Below are 13,005 nucleotides of genomic sequence, written 5' to 3'. Positions count from 1 at the left end.
GATAAAAAAACGAATGTATAGTTTTTGAATAAATCCAAAACACAACATATAAAAAGGTAAATTGATCAATTCAATTCGATTTTGTTTAGTTTAGTTGCAGTGGTTTATGCAATTAATCAAGAAAGAAACAACAAAACTTTATTAACCAAGAAAGAACAGGTATACAACAGGGGGAAAAGGAATCCACCTAAAGCATGAAACAAAAACACAACTCAAACATTATCAAGGAACTACTTGTAGAACTTCAAATCATCAAGTGAATAAATGTTTTTTTTTTCTTTTTTTTTTTTTCCTTTTAAACCGAGTTAATAAATATTTTTAGAGGTGCCATTTTACATTTCACAAGAATCAACTAACCAAACACTAACCGTCAATATACCATCAACTAAAGGAGATAATAATTAACAAACTTACAGCCTATACGAACTGCTTAATTGCTTACAGCTTTCTCATTGAACTAAATAAATGACACCACGTCGACCAAGTAACTCAGCAATGAGACTCTAAAACTTGAATAAATTCTTGTGAACTTTCAAAACCAATCGACAGGTAAGTGAAATTCGGTTGGTAGTCCGTTGGATGCTCTTGAGATCTCGAGACAGTTCAGGATCTGGTTCTTTCTGATTTAGAACTTCAACTTCATTTACAACCTGGAATGGAGTGAACGAAAGAATATTAGACACAGCAGAAACATCTGATTTTAGAAACAAATTCAAGCCAAAACTCAAAAGTTACATGCATTAGATTGCTTTCTTTTTGGCTAAAGCCAAAACATTGTTCTTACCCCGTCGAAACAGTGCATCACCGAGTCCTTTATACCATGTAAGTAATCTAAGACGCCATTTAAATTTGGTCAAAACTTTGAGTTAAACAAAGATGAATAATGAAATTTTTCATTTGCTAGACAAAGCAGATATGAGTCACCTGAATATGCTGAATCTTCAAATATCAATAAACTCCGAGGCATCAATAGCACAGAAAAGGGATGGTGATTGTTGTTGTCTGACGATTTGTCTTTCTCATTCTCAATATTTCCATAAGAAAATCTCTCTTCCTTGGCATCTTCTGTCAGTGTGCTTGTGCATGCTCTCAATCGCGAATGGGGAGTGAAGTCCATAACAACAGGCGAGCCAAGAGATAGAATTGCTACCACTGGAAAGTAAGCAGGACCATCCTGATGTGGCTGTACAAGTTACAGCAATCAAATTAAAGCAACGTTAAGTAGATAATACTAGTTTGAATCCACGACGGTAAAAGAATAAATATATTTCAGACTAAGCTCCTCATGAGGTTAGTGATTTGACACACGGCAGTTTTGACTTTTAGATATTACTGATATATGTAATATCTGAATTCTAATAGATATTTCTTTAAACCTCAGGGTTCAGGAAAGGTCAGAAAATTTACTCATCAGTTAAGAGAAAGGCAAGTGAACTATTGAATTCAAAACCAAATATAGCTAAAAGAAAAGGAAATAATACCTCAAGTTCACATGATAAAACCAAGCTTGAATTACTATTATAAGAAAATATGAAGGACAGCCCACAAAATAAAGGTTTGGTGCTAACCATGATCCCCTGGTTCGGAAGGTATTCATTGATAAGAACATGATTTATTGGTGAAGGGAATAGTCCTGTTTCCTCGTTTATCTTCTGTGTGACCTTCATTAGCCAAGGCGGCACTGGGAAATAGATAAATGAATAGATAGGTCGAATAGACAGAGAAGATGAATTTTCATATCAGGAAGTTCTAAATAACAAATGGCGGCATGCCTATCATAACTAAATCACTTTAGAAGTGCACAATGACGTAAAAGACGCATCACATATCACAGAGATGTAATAGACTAATGAAAGTAAAAAATGTTGTATTCACAAAGTTCTTCCAAGATACTTGCTCAATCTAAACAACTGTGCGCCTCCAAGATGTGCAAAACCTTGTCCACTCCAGTTTGATGATGGACGACCAAATGATTGTTTTTTCAAAAACTATTAATAAACAATACTTTCCAGGATTGTAAGTACTTTCTTTGCGTTGAGCACGATCAAAGAATCCTCGATAAGTTTTTTTAGAGCCCCTCCTATCAAGTTCGTTTATTCCAGGAGGAGCAAGAAGGATAAAACTACTCTTGGGGGAGGGGTAATTTAGAGAAGTTTTGATGACATGGCGTTTTTGTTAGGATTCTGTTATGAGGTCACGTTTGAGGTCAGGTGCGGTTATGAGTTGGTTTTGCTCTCTGTTATCAAGGGGATATAAAGGCTAGTGAAGCGAGGGAGGAGGGGTATGAAAAGTTGTTATTGCAGGCTTAGGTCTACGGAGGCAGAGGAACCTCAAATTTCCCTCTGTAATTTCCTTTCACTTTTCTTTATCAGTCACAATCAATAAAGATTTACCCAGAATTACCTGGGGTTCTATCACAAGGATTGTTTGATTGTGCTGGACACAAAGAAAGACCCTTATACATAGGAATTAGTCTTTTGGAACAAAGAGTAATGATATCTAGCAAACTGCTTTAGAGCAGAAGTTTGTGACACAAATACTAATTCAGCATCAAGCAAACACGCTTTCTCAAGAGTTGAGTATGAGCTATAGCAAAATGTCGATTCTACAACAACAACAATAACAAGCCTTAATCCCAACTTAATTGAGGTCAGCTATATGAATTTCACTTTTCCACACGGCTCTGTTCGAAATTATACTTTCCTAAAGGCCTAGATTTAGAATGTCTTTCCTAACGACTTCGGTCCACGTAATTCTTAGTCTACCCCTCCCTCTCCTAGTATTAGATATAAGAATCTCCTCCCAAGCACCAACTGGTGCTTCTAGCAGTCTACGTTGGACATGCCCGAACAACCTCAAGCGGCCTTTACGTACCTTATCTTCTATTGGTGCTACACCTACTTTACTACAAATAACTTTATTCCTTATGCGGTCCATTCTCGTATGGCTACTCATCCATCTTAACATACGCATTTCTACCACACTCATCTTAGATATATAGTCTCTTAATGGCCCAACATTTACTACCATATAACATAGCTGGACGGATTACAGTCCTATAGAACTTTCCTTTCAACTTAATAGGCATCTTGCCGTCACATATAACTCTCGTAGCATTCTTCCACTTAACCCACCATGCCTTAATCCTATGTTGAATATCCTCTTCTATATCTCCTTCGTGCTGCACTATAGACCCAAGGTACCTAAATTTCCTAGAAGCCCCAATCCCCACACCATCTAATGAAATTCCATCACTCTGATTGCTTGAGTTACTAAACCTACAATGCATGTATTCATTTTTTGTCCTACTTAACTTAAATCCCTTCATCTCGAGAGTCTGTCTCCACAGTTCTAACTTACAGTTAACTCCTTCCCTATGTTCATCAACTAAAACTATATCATCCGCAAAAAGCATATACCAAGGAACTCTATCTTGGATTTCTCTTGTCAGCTAAACCATCACGATGGTGAAAAGATAAGGACTAAGAGTAGATCCTTGATGAAGGCCAATCTGAATAAGGAACTCTGTCGTGTAGCCTCCAGCAGTTCTCACACTCGTGACCACCCCATCATACATGTCCTTAATTACCTTAATATACCTCACATGCACTCCTCTCTTTTCTAGCACCCACCATAAAACTTCCCTCGGCACCCTATCATATGCCTTTTCTAAATCTATAAAGACCATATGTAGGTCCGTCTTGACATTTCTGTACCTTTCCATCAGCATCCTAAGAAGAAAAATGGCTTCCGTGGTTGATCTGCCTGGCATGAAGCCAAATTAGTTACCTGAGATGGTAGTTGTGGCTCTTAATCTCCTTTCGATAACTCTCCCCCAAAGTTTCATAGTGTGGCTTATTAACTTTATGCCCCTATAATTGTTACAATTCATCACATCTCCTTTATTCTTGAAGATGGGGACAAGAATACTTTTCCTCCATGCACCAGGCATATGTTTCTTCTTTAGTATCTCATTAAAAAGCTTAGTGAACCACACATTTCCAACATCTCCTAACGCCATCCAAATCTCTATTGGAATATCATCTGGCCCACATGCCTTCCCCTTTTTCATCTTCCGTAGTGCAGTTTTAACTTCCGAGACTCTGATTCCTCTTGTATACATCACATTAGGTTCTTCTTGTGACCTAAGATTGTCAAACTCTATCGCATGATCATCATTATAAAGCTTCTCAAAGTAACTCCTCCACCTTTCCCTAATGTCTTTATCTCTTGTCAAAACTTGGTCCGTATCATCCTCAACACGCCTCACTTGATTTAGGTCCTGACACTTCCTTTCTCTTATCTTAGTTAGTTTATATATATCTTTCTCTCCTTCTCTAGTCCCAAGTTTTCCTATATACCTCATCTAAGTAAGTAGAACGAGCCTTACCAACTGCTCGATTAGCTTCTTTCTTCGCTTCTTTGTACTTATTAAAAGTTTCAACATACTTACGCTTTGGTAAATCTCTATATAAATCCCTCTTGGCTCATAGCCTTTTGAACTTCCTCACTGCACCATCAGGTTTCTTTCCCAGGGGAGCCTTTACCTTTAGATTCTCCTAGTACCTCCTTTGCCACTTTTCTAATGCAGTTGCCCATGGTATCCCACATAGTATTTACATCACGTACATATGACCAAGTAGCCTCATCTAACAACTTCTCTTTAAAGGCCAATTGCTTTATTCCCTTCAAATGCCACCAACGAGTTCGTGGGAGGTGGCTTATCTTAATCCTTTTATAGCAAAGCTTAATGCTCACATCTAATATCACTAACCTATGTTGGGTGGCTAGTACTTCTTCAGGAATTACTTTACAATTCTTACATAAAGAACGATCTCTATACCTGGTGAGAAAATAATCTATTCTCTAGTAGTAAAATTTTGTGATTCCCTAGTAGGTATGTCGTTGCTGCCTCAACTTCAACTAGATTTTATTCTGTAACAAAATAACAACTGAACCCCATCTTGTTATTTCATTAGTAATTAGTTCGTTTATATTAAACTGGTTGAACATGAATCACATAATTTTTCAATCTTTTTCTTTCCATTGAAAAAAAAAAATTGAATTATACTGCATAGCTTTAATTCCTGGAGAATTCAAACCGCAATAAAGACAAAAAAAAAAAAAAAAAAGAACTATGTGATGTACCGCAGAGTTTGAGAAAAAGTATACAATAAGCTACAGTATTTTTCCACTTACAATCTTGTGATAGAAGACCTTTTTCATGGACAACACCACCTGTAAAAATGGAACAAGGTGTCAGAAAGAAGTCAAAACAATCTAAAAACAGAGTCAGGACCTGTTTTCCATCGAAGGATTTTATGCTTATGAAACTGTTAAACACTTGAAAACTAATCAATAAGAACGTCAACAGACCCCAATTCTGTAGCCTTCTGTTCTTTAAAGATTTCCACTTCGATACGGGAGCTCCATTGATCTAAAAGGAAGTAAAAACACAAGTATCATAAGAAGACAATAAATTTAAACTCAATGGGACAAAACAAACAAAGAAAAAACAGAAAATGCCCATATAATAAAGATGGCAAAACTACATTATTTAGAAGGTTGGTTTGTTCGTTATGCGTAATGAACTCAGGAATGTACATTATAGTTGGCAGAGATCCAACTTTGAAGTGATCAAGTTTCTCTTTTCCTTCCATTTCTCTGTCAAGGCAACTATTCATAATGTTAGTGACATCATAACGGAACAAAGCAAGGTAAATGAAGAAAAAAAGAGCTGGCTTCGGATTATAATGTAAAAGAAATATATATATATATATATATAAATGTATATCACTCATAAGATAATTCAATATATCAAATTTGAATCAGAGCAGCAAAGCAAGCATATAAACATAATTCGTATAATAAGGCCATAATCAATGAGCATAAAGGAAATTGGAAAACAATCTAAAGCAGAAGTATGAAAAGCTTGAGGAATTCAAGCAACAGAGTGATATAATTAAAAATAATTGTAAAGGTTTCGGCTTTCGTGTTCATAAGTCAGAAAAGAAGAAGAAATTAATTAAGCACCAAAAACCACAATACAAGGTGAAGATTAAAGGAAAAGTAATCTAATGAAGCATCCGATTGAGAAATTAATAAACAAACCTAATGGCAACCAACGTATATATATATATATATATATATATTTATAACTATTTTGAGTTGATTTTCAGAATCTGTCAGACTTGTAAGCATAGAAGTTAAGAAGATGACAAAAGAAAACTGATGGTTTCTTCAGTTGGGGTACTAAGGTTTATGAAAAAATATGGGAAAAATATGTTGGAGGTATTATATTGACGGAGAAAATTTAAAAAGTATTCCTCGATTTTGTCTGAATACAACTTTTATTTTTGAGTGGTATTTGTATAAATTGGTGCTCTAAATTTCTTAATAAAATCACTTCAAAAAAAAAAAAATTACAATCTAAGAGTAGTGTTTAGAAGTTGATATACTTCAGCATAAATTTAAATCTAAGAGTAGTGTTTAGAAGTTGATATACTTCAGCATAAATTTAAATGGTATATGAGATATTTAAAGAAAATTTGGCCATTTAGAAAAAATAAACTAGAAAAATTAAAAGAATGGATATTTTTTGTTTGTTTTCAAAAACACGGGGAGTACTTTTTAGATTTTAAAACTTGGAGATAAAAATTGTATTTAGGCAAAATTGAGATGACACTTTTTAAATTTTCTCATATTTATGGTTATGCCCTTCTCGGCTTTCCACCGACCAAGCATCCCTGAAATCGTTGCAAATATATAAATACATAAACGAAAATAAAAAAATTACAAAAATTTAAAAATCCTCTCTTTATTTCCTAAACTTTTGATTATTCACTCTTAACTCCCTTTGTTGAAATTTCCGTTAAATCGATATATAGAAGGTAAAGTGAGGTCAAAGGTGCTTTTTTATATATTTTTAATGAAAATTTATACACAAGTAATTAAGTGGGACTATTTAACATACATGAAGAAAAGGGAAAGTTTTTAAAGTCTAAGGGGAAAGGTAGAAATAACCCTAAATTTAAGGGGACAATAGTGAGAATAACCTGAAAATTTATGATGAAAAAGTTACAGAATTTAGTATTCCCTCGTTTGAAAGATAAAATTAAACTTTGTAAGTTAACTAAATAAGAAGAATCTAACAATAAAAATTACATATTTATTTTAATTAAAAGAGCAATATGAAGGAATGCCTTAAGGAGCTAAATATTTGAGCTTTGAATTTGTGTCCCTCAAATAGACTGGTTAAAGATCAACAATATATGTTTTATAGGTAATCTTAATAAATACCTTTTTAAAGTTCATGGGTCAGAATTTTTACCTTTGATTCATAACTTTTTTAGTCTAATAATTACACTAATAAAAAGATATTTATTAAGAGTAAGGAATAAAAGTCCAGACTTATATATTCTTAAAAGTAAATTATGTAATTTTCTCAATACCCTACTTTATCATTCCTGCGAGTGTTTAGGTTAGTAAGAAAAAGTAAGTAGAATGAATTGAAATACCCATTTAAATCTAAACATGTTTTTGCTTGAATATTATAAATGGAAATTGTTCTTGACGTTCAAAAAGGTAATTTACTAGATTATTGTAAGTCATCTACCAAATGTCGCTGGAACCAAGAGTAATCGAGGGCCATCGCATGTCACCGATGCCGGTGACAAGAGACAAATCGGGTACATAGATTTTCTTTTGGATACATTATCAGTCTGTCGTGTCTGGACTTCGGTCAACTACACCAGTGGTCTAAATTGCCAAACAAAAACATTAGATTACAAAATATTACATAACACACATTACCAATCAATTGAAGCAATTATTAACAAGAAAATCATCAAAAGCTTCTTTTTGTAATTATTTTCATTAAAATATGCACCATTTCTCATAACATCCCTCAATTTAATTTACAAAACCGTTTAAAATACTCTGGATCTGTAGTAAATTTTTTAAAATACCATACTAATGGATTTGATAGAGTGGGATTTTGCAGTCGTCCATTCATATCTGTATTTTTGTCCTAGTGGGGTTTGAGCTGCGTGAGAGTACTTTTCGAGCCTTCCTTCGATGAAACATATTTATTTCAAAGAAAAAAAAAAACACTTTATGAATTTGTTTTTTTAATAATTGCTCTTTTTACAACTTAATTGAGTTATAATGTTTGAAAATTGGTGCCACAACAGAAAACCTTTCAATGTTATAAATGGAAGTGGACAAACTGAATATTTTAAACGGTTTTCTATAAATCAAGGGATGTTTTGAATGGTTTTAAAAAATTAGGTAGCATTTTTAAAAGAGTAATGTTAGAGACACAAATTCAAATCTTAATTGTTGTGTACCAACTGATGTGGCGCATAAGTTGTCATCTTTCTATTAGAGATGCGATCTCTTTTATTAATTGACGTGACAATTTTTTAAACACCTACTAATAAAAAAATGACAACTGACATATCACTTCAATTGGTATATAAGAGTTAAGATTTAAGTTGGTGTCTCTAGTATTATTCTTTTTAGAATTGAGAAATCACCGTGAGAGAATTTATGAAAATAATCCTTTCTTTTTAACCAACGACAGCTAAAAATCACACATAATAATCAAATGACAAAACCGGAATTTATGAAACTATAGTGTACTCAAGGTCGGATCTTACTCCTGTCGGTTACACTGTTTCCGATTTTCAATTAAATATGGATTTGAGAAAGTCAACTTTGGGCTCAGTGTTCATCTTGAATGGTAGAGCTCTGATACGGAGGAGTTTTTAAGCAATCTTGCATTTCTGACTCTACTATGAAAGCCAAATAATCGGCAGCTGCAAAAGTGGCTGTATGGCGCCATAAGTGGTTGAGGGATTTAGAGGTTGTCTCGAACCTAGCGGTTGATGATGTTTGTTAGGGTCAAATTTTGTTCCTCAATCTCTATTGTCCACGTGTCCACTCGAGTCAGACTGAGGTTGGAGACATCAGCCAAGAAAACCATTCAAGAGGATTCAACAACCCAAGACAAATTAGACAACCGACCAAGAACTGCCTAGGTCGACAATAATATTTAGAGACCACAATTGCTCAACAGGAGAAGGAGAAGAGTCGACTAATCTGAAGAATATTTTAAAAATTTTCCGAAGAATCCTCCATTTTGGAATTTTAGAAAGGTTCTAAATCACACTAAAGATAGTTCATCTCCTAAAAGATACGAAGTCTACAAGAAAAGTTGCCAAAAGACAATTTTAAAAAGGTCAACTCTATTAGAAAAAGAAAACTAGCCCTAAACAAGCAACCAGAGTTTGCGACTCTAAAATGATCAGGCCTCGGATTTTCAAAAGGCCGATACACATGCATTGCATATACGCAGTAGAGTAGTTAGCATAAATTAGCCAACCGATATTTACGGTGATTTGTTAATTTGGTGTAATTATTCCAACTAAAAAGTAAACAAACTCTTTTTCAGAAAATAATAATAATATAAAAATAGTAAACAAATCTTTATTCGCTACAATATTAATGGACGGTATTGAATCACCTGGTCTAATCAAAATTTGATCTCTTTAACGTAAAATCGGCAAAGTACATTGTCAACAACAACATCCATTGATACATGATAAAAGCAGACCATATATAAAATAAAAATAAAAATAAAAAAACAAACAAACAACAAATGAACCAGCCTGCGAATCAAAGCTCGCCACGTCCTCAACCAATGAAAAAGAAAAAGGATGTAACTCAAATTAGCTTGTTCATGATGGTGTAATTGCAAACTTGTTATGTATAGTAGTAATTTAGATGCTGTATGGAGGAGGCCATGGGAGATCCTTGACGACGCCGCAAAGCAGAGCGTTGTCGGGCATGTTGTATTCGTCCCGGAGAGACCTCGCCGGCGACTGAACGCTGATGTAGAGTTGCTGTCCGAGGTATCGCCTCTCTGTCAGCTCCGACCTTAAATTCCACATTCCGGCGTTGTCGAATGTCAACATTATCGCAGCCCATGACTTCGGAAACACCTGAATTGTGTGTCTGCTCACCGCGTCCAGAAGATTGTACCTGCTCCTCTTGTCTGGGCTCCACCTTCCCGGTTCGATTCTGCATTATTATTCATATTTTATATATTTGTTATAAATCTTCCAGAGTATATCATTTGCATATATAGAAGCAAATTTTTTTTTTCTAATAAACATACAGAAATTCCAGTATTATTACAAGTACTTACGCAACGGCGAAGAAGGAGTAGCCGTCCAAGTGCCAAGTCTGGAGGCTCTTCTCGTGGTTCTCAAAGATAATCTCGACAAAGTTACGGAAAGTCTGGTTCACAACGTTGGTAGCCACCGTGATCTTATCTCCGGCATTGGCCGGCGGCTCGTCGGAGATGATGTCGTACTTGAAAACCTTGTCCGCAACCTGGTAGTACTCCGCCAGCTTCAGCGGAGTGTAAGGGTCCACATGCGAGACGCCATTGATGGCGTATCGGAGCTTCCCCTGAACCCTAACGGCTGAATTCACCAGCTTGATCGTGCGCGTGATGTTGATCTTGCCGTAGTGGTACGACCCCTGAGGGTTCGGCCTGGCGGCGCTGGAGGTGAGGTTCCACCGGAAGGACCGGAACTGGTTGAGGGACCACGCCCACCCGACCGGCGCCTCGACGACGTCGGGGGACGGAGGGGCCGGCTTAGCGTTGGTGTAGCGAATTATGCCTTTTCCGGTGAGAACATTCTTGGTGAATCGGGTGGAAGCGACGACCAAATAGTCCTTGGGCGCCTTGTCGGCGGTGACGAGGACGGCGAAGCACTGGCCGACATGGACGTCGAGGGATTCGTAGGTGTTCTGGACGGTGTGAGAGCCTTCCATCTCAACCAACTTCAAAGGATGGCCTTGTATTCTGAAATTGAGAGAGTTCTTGAGCCCCACATTGCAGATTCGGTACTTGTAGATCTTGCCTGGCTTCATGGTGAAAAGGGGCTCGTCGCTTCCGTCGCTTTTCGCCGATTTCCCGTTGATCAAGACTCCGTCGGGCCTGCCGAGGGAGCGGCCGATGTCGAGGAACTTCCTTAGGGTTGAGTGGCTCTCGGTGTACCAGTCGCCGATGAGGATGGTGTAGTCGTCCTCGGGGTCGGCGTAAGGGACGGGGATGAGGAGACGGCTGTTGACACGGAGGCCGCCGAACCCGCCTGCCGCCCGGTGGATGGCTGTGGTCGGGTAGTAGAAGTAGCTGCCGATTTGGTCCTTCACTTGGAACCGGTACGTGAAGTTTGTGCCTGGGAGAATAGGGCAATTTGTTCCCAGCACCCCGTCTTGCCATGAATTCTTCCTCTGCTGGATTCCCAACCTACATATATATATATATATATATTATGTTGACATAAATACACATAATAAAAAAATTAAAAAAATAAATAAAAAAATAAATAAATAATAAATATAAATAAATAAATATATATATATATATATATATATATATAAAACATGATATGTAATGAATTAAATAATAAACAACCAAATTAGTGAAAGAGAAATAATTTAATTACCAAGTGAAGAGAATGGGCTCGTCAATGTTGTTGAAGACGTTGAGGACAATGTTGTTGTTGGTGGTGGAGTTGATGTTGGGGCCTGGGAATTGGCCATTGATGAGAATGCCTTGTTGAGGGACTCCCAAGGGAGAGATAGTTCCATACGTCACATTCCATGTGAAGAAAAGGTAAGGGTCTTCAGCCCTGGCCATTGTAATTGCCCAAACCCATATACATAACATAAATATCACCCTTCCCATCTTACAATAATATATATAATGTCTATGTATATGTGTATGTGTGTATATATATATATATATATATCTGTGTGTTTCTATATATACTAAAACTAGTTGATTACATGAACAATATTTGTGTATTATAGTTTCCTAATTAGAGATGATACATGAAAAAGAAAGAAGAAGAAGGAGAAGGTTGTTGATAATTTTGTTGGTTTGATTTGTGTCATCCGAAAGAGAAACCAGAGACTTTTCTCCTTTATACAAGCAAGTGGTAATCTCTTGACCATTCAAAGTCAGCGAATTCTTCTCTTTGCTTTCTTAATCCTTGCTTTGCGCTTTTCCTCACATATTTCACTAATAATTACCCTAAAATCATGTTCCTCTTTTTTTCTATTTTAACATTTGCCTATAAAGACTGTTATACGGTTTACCAACATATGCCTCATCAACTGTCCTCAGGTTATTTAGGTTCTTTAATCATTTAGATCTTGACCTAGCCCTAATAAATTTTATGTCAAATATTAATTAGCTAGTTTCTTATTTTATTTTATTTTATTTTTGAAAATGGCTAGTTCCTTAATTAATACATGTCCACACCTCCATTAAAAAAAAATAGAGTCAATCTCACAAATAATCCCTCACTTTACCCTCAATTCCATTTTCCTGCTTGACTTGTGAAACATCCCATAATTAATTTTTGAGGTATTATTCTGCTTCAATTTTGTTGGTTCTGTTAGTTAGGTAATAAATATTTGACAGAATATGTAAAAATTAAGGACTAAAATTGAAAATGTGCATCTAAAATTTAAAAACTATTTATGAAAATTAATTTTGATTTTTTGTATTATTTTAGTCTCTACACTTTAGATGTTTCAATTTTGATATTTAATTATTACAGTATTAATTATTTAACACCTAGCTAACGGAAGTATTGAAACTGAAATAAAGTAAAACCTTAGGGACTAATTGTGGCACATTTTAAAAATCGAGAACTAAAGTGAAATTAAGAGTAAATCTGAGATTCTATTTATGGGATAACCTAAAATAATAATAATATGTGTACTCACTCGTACAATTGGATATGCTTGTTGGAAAAACGGCATCGAGTGCGCAGCGGAATTTTAAAAAATTTAATCAACATCAAAGCTAACCAAGAACATGTTCATGATGCTATATAACATAAATACTAAAGATCTAAATCATACCTTTTGAGATTTAAGAAAACTACACGTTTGACTGATCAAAGCGTTCCAAACAGC

General features: G+C 35.7%; 2 protein-coding genes across 3 annotated transcripts; both read right to left on the bottom strand.

Annotated features, from left to right (window-relative positions):
• Positions 1-284: 284 nt before the first annotated feature.
• Positions 285-6,121, bottom strand: LOC21388639 (alpha-ketoglutarate-dependent dioxygenase alkB homolog 6). 2 transcript variants are annotated; one of them, XM_024163452.1, is made up of 8 exons: positions 6,112-6,121; positions 5,553-5,676; positions 5,377-5,437; positions 5,200-5,238; positions 1,569-1,681; positions 925-1,183; positions 785-831; positions 285-650 (listed from the first exon to the last, which is right to left on the bottom strand). In XM_024163452.1, exons 2-8 carry the CDS (start codon positions 5,658-5,660, stop codon positions 504-506), a joined length of 774 nt encoding a protein of 257 aa, XP_024019220.1. In that variant the 5' UTR covers positions 5,661-5,676; positions 6,112-6,121; the 3' UTR covers positions 285-503. The 2 variants fall into 2 exon arrangements, with proteins under 2 accessions (XP_024019220.1, XP_024019221.1); XM_024163453.1 differs by having other exon boundaries at positions 5,553-5,664.
• A 3,449-nt stretch (positions 6,122-9,570) lies between these two features.
• On the bottom strand, positions 9,571-11,764 carry LOC21388638 (L-ascorbate oxidase homolog). The gene is made up of 3 exons (XM_010094848.2): positions 11,523-11,764; positions 10,211-11,323; positions 9,571-10,083 (listed from the first exon to the last, which is right to left on the bottom strand). Exons 1-3 carry the CDS (start codon positions 11,762-11,764, stop codon positions 9,783-9,785), a joined length of 1,656 nt encoding a protein of 551 aa, XP_010093150.2. The 3' UTR covers positions 9,571-9,782.
• Between the last annotated feature and the right edge of the window lie 1,241 nt (positions 11,765-13,005).

Source organism: Morus notabilis, unplaced genomic scaffold (genome assembly GCF_000414095.1).
Source record: "Morus notabilis unplaced genomic scaffold, ASM41409v2 Scaffold435, whole genome shotgun sequence".
Lineage (NCBI taxonomy): Eukaryota > Viridiplantae > Streptophyta > Magnoliopsida > Rosales > Moraceae > Morus > Morus notabilis.
The sequence above is the reverse complement of the archived record's forward strand: the minus strand, read 5'-3'. Positions and strand labels throughout refer to the sequence as shown.

What these genes read in the sequence shown, in the direction of transcription:
- LOC21388639 (XM_024163452.1), bottom strand. Translation starts at nt 5,660, where the DNA reads ATGGAAGGAAAAGAGAAACTTGATCACTTCAAAGTTGGATCTCTGCCA. An exon ending in AAACCAACCTTCTAAATAAT is followed by an intron (nt 5,438 to 5,552) that starts GTAGTTTTGCCA and finishes ACTTCCTTTTAG; the next exon opens with ATCAATGGAGCTCCCGTATC. An exon ending in TGAAGATTCAGCATATTCAG is followed by an intron (nt 832 to 924) that starts GTGACTCATATC and finishes ATGGCGTCTTAG; the next exon opens with ATTACTTACATGGTATAAAG.
- LOC21388638 (XM_010094848.2), bottom strand. Translation starts at nt 11,764, where the DNA reads ATGGGAAGGGTGATATTTATGTTATGTATATGGGTTTGGGCAATTACA. An exon ending in GAGCCCATTCTCTTCACTTG is followed by an intron (nt 11,324 to 11,522) that starts GTAATTAAATTA and finishes ATATATATGTAG; the next exon opens with GTTGGGAATCCAGCAGAGGA. An exon ending in TACTCCTTCTTCGCCGTTGC is followed by an intron (nt 10,084 to 10,210) that starts GTAAGTACTTGT and finishes ATAATAATGCAG; the next exon opens with AATCGAACCGGGAAGGTGGA.